General features: G+C 38.5%; 1 protein-coding gene across 1 annotated transcript in view; it reads right to left on the minus strand.

The window, feature by feature from the left end:
- The window catches only part of LOC110035723, a 73570-nt gene extending 63320 nt beyond the window's left edge, over positions 1 to 10250 (minus strand). The window contains exons 1-3 of the mRNA XM_020740003.1: positions 10233 to 10250; positions 9817 to 10063; positions 39 to 120 (exon numbers count right to left, since the gene is read on the minus strand). Of these exons, the coding sequence (XP_020595662.1) occupies positions 39 to 120; positions 9817 to 10032 (298 nt within the window). The 5' untranslated portion in view covers positions 10033 to 10063; positions 10233 to 10250. The remainder of the gene's footprint in view (positions 1 to 38; positions 121 to 9816; positions 10064 to 10232) is intronic.
- Between the last annotated feature and the right edge of the window lie 2019 nt (positions 10251 to 12269).

A 12269-nucleotide genomic window follows, 5' to 3' on the forward strand; every position in this document is an offset into this window, starting at 1 on the left:
GAAGATCATTATTCAAAGTTAGATGCAAGTGTACTTACCTGCAACTTGTCCACTAAAAAGAGCTGAAAGCATTACATCAAAATTCTCAGGATCTTGTGGTTGGAAGTCATAGACGAATGCCTGCGTGGTCATAAGTCAAGAATGATTTTTTAGAAAGGTGTTGACTATTACATCAGTAAAAAAATACTCTACTAAATAATGAAATGAAGAGTGCGATTTAGAAAGGATTTGTTAACACATGGATTTAAAAAAATAGAGTGAGAACCTTATGGTTGAATACCATATAAAATGCCTAGAAAAATAATCAGATAATACAGTTTAGGATCAACCATCAGCTTAATAAACTACATGTCCGAGAATTTTATAAGTTACCTAAGATACTACATGAGAAAGCAAAAAGAGTTGGTCCCTGAGAATTTAATAATTTACAGTAAAATATTATATAAGAAAGTATATATGAATGCATGCTACTGCATAGAAGTTGTATACTGAGGTAAATAAAATCACATCAAAAGGAAAAATGTTCAGTAGTTCAGCTCACGATCATGAGCGCCTTTTGTAATTTTCATATATAGTGAATTTGTTTATTTTCCTTGATTGTAGATGTAGAAGATACAACTCCAAACATTAAATTTTCCTTTTGTGTGATTGATTTATTCACCATCGTGTACAATTGATCTAATTCATAAAAATCACTAATGACACATTCTTAGAATGGAGATCATACAGGAAAATGGAGAAATTTTCATTTGTCAAAAAATGCCCAGGAAATACTTCAAAAAAAAAAATCATGTGTGTCTCCGAAATATGTCGACATGAATCTCAAAAAAATTAAATGGGCTAAGAGACAAAAGAGCGATTAAAGACGAACCATAGAGGTAAGGCCCAAGGTCACCTCACTAGAAAGCTACAGAACCTAACCGGCCAACTATAATTATTTTGTCAGGACCCGAAGCCGACCAAACAGGGCCGCCCAAGACGAAGATCAAGATTCATCTTGCTATGAGAGAGAGCATTCTCCAGACTCTCATCCCAGCACTATCAGCCGCCTCGTAAGAGCCCCCAAAGACACCTCATGAGTTTGAAGGTTATCATTACGACATGCTCCATAAATACTTTAGATGAGCCTCCCATTAAGAGGTTAGCTACCTATCGATTACGATGATTAACCCTTTAACCGATAGCCTAGACTCATCCCGAAAATATGAGCGACTCATCTAGGGGTCGCCTGTCGACATCCGAACCAAATTGGCCGACTGGCTAACTCAAGTCGATCGAGTGAAGGTCTGGATGACCAAAAGACAGCTAAAGCTGACCGACTGACCCAACTCAACAGAGCTGACAAAGTGTCCTAGCCGATCCAAGGACTATCGCTCCTAATTGACTAAACGATAGGGTGATCGAGCCATAGGATCATTTTTTTGTACCAAGAATAACCTATAGCGCCACCATAAAAAGTTGGGGCAAGAATGTAATTGTATATTTGATGACCCATTGCCTATATATAGGGGTTTATTTATACAATAGAATGTTAATTGGTTATTATTCATTGAGCCAATTTTTTATTGTGCACTCTCTCTATCTCTCTGTTGTTTTATGGACTATATCTTGGGTGTGATTCACAGAACAGATTCGAATTCAACATCCTAAAAGTTGCGGTGTGCGTAAATCATGCCACCAAAAAAAAAAGAGCACAAAGAGAAAAAGCCCATTAAAGAGGAACAGTGAACATGGATGGAGTGCACCAGGGAATTCTTGCAATAGTAGATTAAGGTGCTAAAATACCAGACGTTGGGCCAAATTTAAGAAGCATTAAAGAAGCAGAAGAGAGAAGCAAGGAACCAAACCTCACGGAAGAACCAGCACCCAACAGTCGGAGGACATTGTTGGCCAAGGAAAGAGCGGAAGATCTCCGGTACCAGGACAGTGTTGGGTCAGTGTTAATGAATAAACAGTTGTTCGGACGCACTGAGGCCCCACACCAGCTTGAGAATGCCTTCTCTCGAGAGATGTCAGCCGCTGAACCCCCTTTCCCCCCACTTGAAGTTCAAAGTACCATCGCTCAACTCCTACAAAGGTCAGACTGATCCGATCGACCACATAGCCTCCTTCGCATCAACATTCTGCCTACTGAGGATCACTGACACTCTGAAGTGTCATATTTTCTTCACCATGCTGGGGGAGTCAGTCCTCAAGTGATTTAATGGATTGCCCGCCGGGGTAATCACCTCCTTCGTTGAGTTCAAGAGGATGTTCATGGCATGGTTTGTCAGGGCTCATAAGCCGCAAAAGAGTTTGCAAGTCCTGTGACAGGTCATACAAGGGCAACATGAGAACTTGCACTCGTATATAACTCGATTCTATAAGGAGATGTTGGAGATGCAGAATCTGGAACCGCAGCAATACATGTTGTCGTGTCCCAATTGTTGAGAGGAGAACAATTTCGATATGCCTTCGGCCTGCAACAACCAAACATCTTGGGCAAACTATTGTAGATGGCCAACAGCCACATCACAGTCGAAGAATACGTCAACAGCCCCACCTACCACAAAGTTGAACCATCAGACTGTCATTCATGGAAGAGAGCCCTGCAAAATAACATGTAGAGGCCAAAGGATGGCCAACGCACTCCCATCCATCCCCGACGTGAAGATAGCCAGCCGCCTCGAGGCAACAGTGATGTCGACATGACCAACCATTAAGGTGGTCGGGCAAGATACACTGACCAACAGCCAGCTTGTTATCATGAGAGACCGATGAACAATCAGGAGGCACAAAGGGCTACTCTGTTGAGGGTCTCGATGGCCAAGTTATACTTCAGGAAGGCGACCCCAAGCAGGGTCGGATCTTTTCTCCGAGGCCCAAAGAAGTATTATGCCTACCATACATACCATGGCTATGATACGAAAGAATGCAGACACCTCCAAAGCCGGGTCGAAGAGCTAATAAGAGCTGGAAAGCTCAAAGGTTTGTGGCACCTGGTGTTAAAACACAGAGGCATAGGAATGTCCTAGTAGAGGAAATCTTGGATTAGCTAGTACAAGCGAACGCCATCCACAACGTTGGATTCATAATAGCCATCTTTGGGAGGAATCCTCCAGCCGAGCCTGTTAGAAGAGGCTCTGATTGGGAGAACTTTATGCAGTCATTTTTTGCTTTGAAGAGTCGCACTCATCTGCCAATGACATTCACTGATGCGGACCTGCCCCCAAAGAGGAATCTATATAATAACGCCATCCTTGTGATGGCAATAATCAATACCAGTTAGGCAGCATCCTGGTTGACACTGGCAACTCTGTGAACATTTTGTTCGAGTTATTGTTTGATAAGTTGAACCTCCAGACCGACTGGTTGGCAGCACCAAATGGCCCTACAGTTTCTTTTGACAGAGAAAGGAGACATTAGGAGTGATTGCGTTACAAATCGCTCAGGGAGGAGGCGATAAGCAATTCTCTTATATGGAAGATTTTCTAGTGGTGGACTCTGCTACAACCTACAATGCAATCTTTCGGTTCATTATTAAATGATTACAAAGTCGCAATCTCTACATATCACATCGCTGTAAATTTTCCTGACGACTGAGAAATCATCACAGTTCGTGAGAACTTGGAGCACTCTAGAATCTGCTATCTCCGAGCGGCCAGAAGGGTGGAACAGAAGCCGCTCGACCTCCAGAACAGGCGTGAAGGGGGTCTCGAGACCAATGAGAGCTCCCACAAAGTACCTGCAGCAGAAGAGGAGAATGGTAAAATTTTCTAATTAGCAAAAATTTTGACGTAGGAAAGATGAACTAGTCAGAACCCTTAAGGAGCATTGAGATGCTTCCGCTTGGTCAACGGCGGAGATGCTAAGGATCCTGCTTGACATCTCCTGTCATTGGCTAAATGTAACGCAATCTCCTGACCAATGAAACAGAAGATTCAGATCCTTGGCGATGACTCTAACAAGTTCGAATCAGGAAGAGATCTAGAAGCTGAAGGAGACAAGCTACATCCAGGAGCTCCAGCACCCAACGTAGGTTTCGAACATAGTGATGGTCCAAAAGGTGAATGGTAAGTAAAGAATGTGCATACACTTCACCTACCTGAGCTCTGTCTGCCTGAAAGTCAACTAGCAACCACCGAGGATCGACGCATTTGTAGACTCTTCTTTATTGCATTCTCATGCTGCCACAAGATCAAGATGCATACGGCGGACACTGAAAAAATAGCTTTTATCACTAGTGAAGGAGTGTACTGCATATTGCAACTCCCTTTGGGCTTAAAAATGTTGAGATCACATATCAACATCTTATGGATGTAATATTTTCTAATCAAAAGGGTAAAAACCTTGAAATGTATTTAAATGATGTGTTAATTAAGAGTCAGTTGTCAAAACAATATGTAAACAACTTCAAAGAAACTTTCAAAACCTTTCGAAAATATAACAAGAAACTTAATCCGCAGAAATGCACCTTTGGGCATCAACAGGCAAATTTCTCGGCTACCTACTAACCTCAAAAGGCATAAAGCCAAATTTGGAGAATATACAAGCATTGTTGGACATGTCTTCCCCTCAGAACACAAAAAGAAGTGCAAGAACTGGCCGAACGGATAGATGGACTGAGCCATTTTATCTCAAAATCGGGCAATAAATGTGCAGTATTTTTCAAAACACTTAGGAAAGCAGAAAAATTTGAATGGATGTCTGATTGTGAGTAGGCATTCAAAAATTTGAAGGACTCTTTAACATCATCAGCACTCTAAAGCGCGGAGCTAAATAAAGAACTTTCACTGTACTTAGGAGTAGGGACTAAGGCAATCAACTCTGTGCTAGTCCGAGAGAAGCTGAAGAAGCCATTCTCCGTTTACTGCACCAGTCGGCACCTCAGAAGTGCGAAGGTCAGGTATCCAGTTTTAAAAATAATTAACATTTGTCTGAATTATTTCAGCATGTATACTCCGACCGTATTTTGATACGCATCCAATCTGAGGCATTACTAGCCATCTCCTCAAATTCGTTCTCACGCAGCCAAAACACTCCGGTCGACTTCTCAAATGAGCAGTGGAGCTTAGTGAGTTCGATATCACCTATGCATCCCGAACAACGATCAAAGCACAAGTTGCAGAAAACTTTTTCAAACAATGCGAATCGAGCAAAGGAACTACTACTAACAACAAGGCCTGAACCTTGTACAACAATGTGCTTCCAACCAGACCGGAGCGGAGCTTAGACTTTGCTTTGAGGAATCCAACTGAAGAACACCTTTATCACTCATTTTCGTGGAGTTCGACGTGACAAACAACAAGGTAAAATATGTGGCCTTGATTGTCGGCCTACGTTGAGCTCATGAGATAGGCGTCAGGTGTCTTCTGCTGAAGTCAGATTCATAGTAGGTAGTGAACCAGGTAAATGGAGAGTACAAGGCCAGACATGATATGATAGTTAAGTACCTCAAGAAAGTAAAGATAGAGATCTAGTTTGTCAGCTTCAAGATTGAAAACATTAAACGAGGAGATTTGGGTGGTCGATCTCCTATTCAGTTGCATCTGCTTGGGGGAGGAAACAACACTAAAACTAATTCGACAAACCATTGAGAAACCCAAAGCGATGGAAGTAGAGAACGAAGGGACAAAGAGTTGGATAGATCAATACATCTATTATTTGGAGAATGGGCAAATTGTAGAAGAAATTGCCAAAAGTGCAAATGCAAGGCTGCTAATTATCTAATGATCGAGAGAAAACTCTTCCGGAAGTCAATCACATCTTAATATTTGAGGTGTGGAAAGGTTAAATAGAAAATATCCTCCGAGAGATACACTCTGTAGAGTGCGGGAGCCATTCCAGAGAGAATATTAACACACAGAATGCAGTGATAAGAGTACTTTTGGCCGACACTACTGAAAGAGGAGGAAAATTTCCTTAAAAAGTGTGGGCAATGTCAAATGTTTGCCACAATGCAACGTCCGCCAGCACACAAACTTCAACCGATCACAAGCCCTACGGGGTCTACAACATCGGGTAGTTTACTCCATCCAAAAGGCAAATTCCTCTTAGTCATCGTGGATTATTTATTAACGTGGATCGAAGCCAAAGAGCTCGCTCGGATCACTATTGAAGTCGCCTGGAACTTTATCTGAACAAATCTCATCTGCTGATATGGTCTACTGTTCGTCATCATCACTGATAATGGAACACAGTTCGCCTACAGTGAATAGAATATTTCAGTCAAAGTTAAGAAATAAACTTAAAATTCGCATCGGTGCAACATTCACAGACAAATTCGCATCGTTTTGGTCTCTTTTATATATTTTGAGTGTTTTTCATTTGTGTGTCTGCATGCCTGGATTGTTTTATATTGTTTATTTATATGCATCTGAGATCTCACGAAAAATATAATCTAGGCTCATTAAGGACCTAAAATTATAATTCTCTACTTAAAAATCCTAATGAAAGACTAAGATAATCAAAATTTAGGGTTAAAAGATTCAGGACTTTTTAAAACCTGTCTTTACTGTTTTTCATGTCCCTCAGGTTGGTTTTAAAACGGATCGCACGTATGGTTATATCCCAAATCATATTTAATAGGGTCTCCACACATAAGATTGTGGTAGATAACTGCATTATGTTGCATGTCCCAATGAGAAGTCCCCATGCTTCTCCAACTCGAGTGGTCCAACATAGCTTTTTACATAGGAGGTTGTCTAATGTGTTTAGGATATTAAAAAGGTCCCCGACCCAAACGGGGTGTAAGTCCTTTTGTTTGAAGCATTTTCAGTTTCACAGCTGAACCTCCCTTCCTCTTTCTTCCCTGAGGATCCTTGTCATCTCGGCGAGTATAAGTCTCACCTTGGAGCTTCAGCCAATAGTCATAGAATAGAGTCTCGTTCCTTTGAACATAGTGCTGTCAAGGTTCCCCGTGGACGACACAATTCACAGATTACTGGCCGGGGATCTCATAACGTGTTGGGTCAACTACCTTCACGACCAGGTAGACTTAGAGTCCTAGTAGCTATGGATGACAAGTCCGTGGTACCCCGACCTTGCTTCCTCTACCTCTTAGGACTATTACCTTCTTGTGACTACCCGTGTTGAGCCCTTTCACTCCTTTGAAGTCGTTGATATCATTTTGACATCCTGATGGCGATGAGCTATCGCCGTTTGGGATACGACAATTTGTCATGTACCCTTATGGACCGAATGTGCTTTGACGCATAAGGATTATCTCATACGATATGTATGTCAATGAGCCACTATCCATTCAGGACGCGAGAGATTATACTCCACCCGATGTCTTAGCGTTAGTTTTGAAGCATCGGGATCGTCCCATACAAAATAACCTATCTTTGATAACCTGCACCCCAGGTTCATGATAATAAAACGAAACCCTTTTATCGACATTTTTTTTGGGTATCCCTCAAGATGTAATTAACCAGTAGAAATACTTCCCTCTGGGAAGCTTTTGACCACAGAATAAAAGTATTCTTTTTGGTTCTCTGGTTACGGGTAGCTTACATAAGGATTTTTTTTTGTGAACGTGGTGTTGCAAGGTATTTCAATCCAATTTTGTTTGGACATATACTCTCGACCCATCACACGAGGATTACTCATATATAAGTCTTTTGTCTCTTTTCTTTTTAATTGTTTGTCTATTTATTGTTGTGTGTCCTTTTGCTATTCGATTGTTCTCTTCTTGAATTATTTATATGGTCCGGAAGGGAAACTTATTCGAATAGGGAATTATATGATGACACATAAATAGACAAGTTGACAACTCTGATATGTTAAAAAGAACCGAGATGATATCATGTCGAGTTCAAGAGGAAACTCAAAGTTAAAGTTTCAATTTCCACATCAGTTAACTTTGAGTAAAAAGTCAAAATTAATTGATTTAAAGCTGTCTTTTTAAAATTCTTTTAAAAATGGTTTTTTTTCAAATTCTTTTAAAAATGGTTGGAAAAAAAGGTTTCATTTTGAATGAAAGCCTCTAAGGAAACTCAAAGTTCAAGAGGAAACTCAAAGTTAAAGTTTCATGTCGAGTTCAAGAGGAAACTTAAAGTTAAAGTTTCAATTTCCACATCAGTTAACTTTGAGTAAAAAGTCAAAATTGATTGATTTCAAGCTGTTTTTTTTTTTAATTCTTTTAAAAATGGTTTTTTTTCAAATTCTTTTAAAAATGGTTGAAAAAAAAGGTTTCATTTTGAATGAAAGCCTCTAAATTTCATATTTTTCAACATTTAAATCTATTTATGTATGCAATAAAAGTGAAATGGAAAGAAAGGGTTCTCTTATATATTTAGAGATAATATCATGTCGAGTTCAAGAGAAAACGCAAAATTAAAGTTTCAATTTCCGGATCAATTAACTTTGAGTAAAATTAAAATTGATTGATTTCAAGCCGCCTTTTTAAATTCTTTTAAAAATGGATTTCTTTTCAATTTTTTTTTAAAAATGGCTGAAAAAAAATGGTTTTACTTTGGAATGAAAACCTCTGAATATTGTATTTTTCTACATTTAAATCTATTGATGTTTACAATAAAAGTAAAATAGAAAGAAAAGTTTCACTTATATATCATTAGAGATGATATCAAGCTGAGTTCAAGAGAATACTCAAAATTAAAGTTTCAATTTCCGCATGAGTTAACTTTGAGTAAAGTCAAAATTGATCGATTTCAAGCTGCCTTTTTAGCTTATTTGAGTTGAAACTCTTAATTATTAACGCTACTTCATAAAATACTAAAAATAACTAACATAAATTATAGTATCTGCATGAATTGTTACATGTTACAGGCTAGCAAATAAAAGAAATATGGCTTTCCGCAGAAGTATGAAATCCATTTTTCTGCAACCAACAAATCACAAGCTTATATGTTACTCACTTTTTGTGATTTATCTGAATCGATTATGAAAAGAAATTTGTTTTCTTTGCTTATTTATTGGTGGTGTGGCTTATATACTTATTCTTTACCAATGTAAAATCAAACAAATGGGATGCTCCGTTTCTATAGTGCCAAAATCATAAATAAAACAAATAAACACCAACCCTAACCAAATGAAAACTACCCTTGTCAAGAGAAATTATTCTCATTTCATACATCAAGAAAATTGAAAGCCACTGCAAGACCACCAAAACTAAAGACCAGACAAGAGAATAGGTTTTCTAGTTTTAACAGATGCAGTCAATAAAACCAAGTTTTAAGTCAGCAAACATGATGAGACAAAACCAGGTATGGGGCCTTTACATACATAACACCCACTTCTTATGAATTTACATATCTAACAACTAAAGTTTTCTTTTCTACATTTACACCACACAAATCTTTCATATCACATAAAAAATACCACCATTACAACTTTTAAAAAGTGAAATAAACATTTTCATGCATAGAAAAGGTTGTGTGTCTACAACATTGAGGTATAGGCCTTATATATGTAAATACAAAGAAATTAAGTGGTATATATGTAAATCTTTCAATAAAAATATTTTCCACTGCTGCCGAAAATAGAATTGGATGATTAAATAATTTCCACATACACTATTCTCATCATTATGTATCGATATTCTTTCATTACTGAGAAATGTTCTCTCATCATTAGAAGATCTTTCATCCATTTTGTTTTAACTTTATTTGTTTCTTCTTTAGACCATACATAGAACTTCAGTATTTGTGTACAATGCAGGAGAAAACATTAAAAACACTACTACCTTTGCCAAAACATGGTATATCGAATAGAACGGAAAGAAAGCAGAACTCACAAAAATCCCATTTTTTTTAGATTAAAAACTTAGGAAGAAATCTGATAAATCAAAGCAAGAACGGGATGAATCAAAAGGACCTGAGGATGAGGACAGCTGGGTTTAACGATGACCATGAAGTGCTGCAAATCCCAGGCTCCGAGAGCGTAAGCAGTCGACACAAGCATCTGTGCTGGACCGCGAGGAGCCCTAAGGGGCACGGCCGCTACATAGATCGCGTCTCTTCCCTTAGCTTCTTCGCGCTTGGGAAGAAGAGTTGAGGGTTTTGGGGAAGCGAAGAGAGCCGCAGACGCCATACGACAAAACCTTGGACTCAGAGAAGGAAAGCTGGCAAAGTAGATATTTTTGAAATTTGACAAAACGGCCTTTTGAGATCTCCTTAATCAGAAAATCTAGGACTTAAATACGAAAGCTGTTTATTTGCATATGCAGCACTCAAAATCCTTATATTTATATGTTGATGATCCAAAATTTTCAAAATACTCGAACTTAGCACCTTCTCTTCTGGTTGTCTCCTCTCTCGTATGAGCTCTTTTTCGGTCAGGAAACCTGACGGTCTGCATGGTACGCTGGTCAATAAAATTTTGTCGCGTGAAAAATGTGGGACCCGCTTGTCCACGTAATTTAAAAAAAAGAAAAAAATTCGCTGAGGCCGACCCGGCCCGATGTACGAGCCCGTGTCTATTCGAGTACCACGCTTTTTAGAATGTCGAGGAAGACGATTCGAAAATACTCTCCGGTGGTTTTTCTTCTTCGTTTTCGCCGCTCGCTCTGCTAGGGTTTCACATTTCCCTCGTTCGCTAGCTTGGAAGCCTTGAGACGATGGCGTTTGATGATCCGGAGTATGCGCAGACCAAAGAGACCTCAAAAACAGTATCAGAAGAGGCTGAGAAGACAGAAGTTGAGCAGTCATTGAAGTCAAAGAAGCAGAGGAAGAAGGAGGCGAAGAGGATGAAGGAGGGCATTGAAGAGGAAAACTTGTCCTGGTAATTGTCATCGTTTTATTTTCAAGTTATTTTTAGGTTATTAGTTTGATTATTATCGGGTTATTCTTGAGTTACTCTGAAACGTAGTTCTTATTGGCAGCTATTCCATGTTATTCTTGTGTTATTTTTAAATTATTCGTAGGTTATTTATAAGTTAGGCGTATCTTATTCGCTGGTTAAACCTGAGTTATTTTTAGGTTATTTTTTATGTTATTTGTAGGTTATCTGTAGGTTATTTGTAGGTTATTAATCAGGTTATTCGTAGGTTATTCATAGGTTATTGTTATGTTATTTTTAAGTTAACTCGTGGGTTATTTTTAGTTTATTCTCAGGTTATTCCTGGGTTATTTATAGTGTATTGTTTTGTTAATTTTGAAGTAATGCGTATGTTATTTTTAAGTTATTTGCAGGTTTATGCACAGGTTATTCTTGGGTTATTCCTAGGGTATTTTTAGGTTATGCCAGGTTATTCGTAGGTTATTTGTACGTTATTTTTAGTGTATTGTTTTGTTAATTCTGAAGTAATGTGTAGGTTTTTCTTAAGTTATGAGTAGGTTATTGCTAGGTTATTCCTGAGGATATTTTTAAGTTATTTTTAGGTTATTCCTAGGTTATTCCTGGGTTATTTTTAAGTTATTTGCAGGTTTGTGCGCAGGTTATTCATAGGTTATTCCAAGGGTATTTTTAGGTTATGTCAGGTTATTCTTAGGTTATTTGTTGTACGTTATTTTTAGTGTATTGTTGGGTTATTCCTGGGTTATTTTTAAGTTATTTGCAGGTTTATGCGCAAGTTATTCTTGGGTTATTCCTAGGGTATTTTTAGGGTATTGTGCGCATGTTATTTGTAGGTTATTTGTTGATTGATGAATAAACAGTATTATTAACATGCTCTTATTCCTGTATATTGATGACTATTTTTTTTTTGTTATTCCAGTGTTTATAGCATGCATCTTATTCCTATAGGTTGATGAATAAACAGTCAATGAATTGTAGATGCTGACCATCAGCAGTTAGAGAGGGGTTGGATAAGGTTCAGCCAATTGTTGATCGGGAGATGTGGTCAACACTGGAAAGAATGAAGCTCAATCAGTTTTTTGATCTGCCCCCCTATCCTCAAGATCACATCCTAACTATGCACATATTGAATTGTTGGGATATGAACAGATTGGCTTTCAGAATGGGGGAGAAAGAGCTAAGTTTTTATGCAGACCAAGTTGCTTTGTTGATTGGCATGCCCAACAGAGGTCCTACAGCAACTTGGGCTAAAAAACCCATCAATGACGTAGATGCAAGGCGGGCAAAGAGTGAACTATTGGAGAGTTCATCTGCTAGTACTATTGATGAACTTATTATTAAATTTTTGTTGTCTAATTTATTATTTCCTTCCAGCAATTTTAATGCACCCACATGACTCTATTCATTTGCTGAGAATGTAGACAGTTTTTCTTCATTTAATTGGGTTGCAACAGTATGTGACCACCTAATTGAGCAGGTCAATCCTTGCGCGATGAAAATAAGGATGGGTCAGCCATTAGGATACATGAACG

Source organism: Phalaenopsis equestris, unplaced genomic scaffold (assembly GCF_001263595.1).
Source record: "Phalaenopsis equestris unplaced genomic scaffold, ASM126359v1 Scaffold199415, whole genome shotgun sequence".
NCBI classification, from domain to species: domain Eukaryota; kingdom Viridiplantae; phylum Streptophyta; class Magnoliopsida; order Asparagales; family Orchidaceae; genus Phalaenopsis; species Phalaenopsis equestris.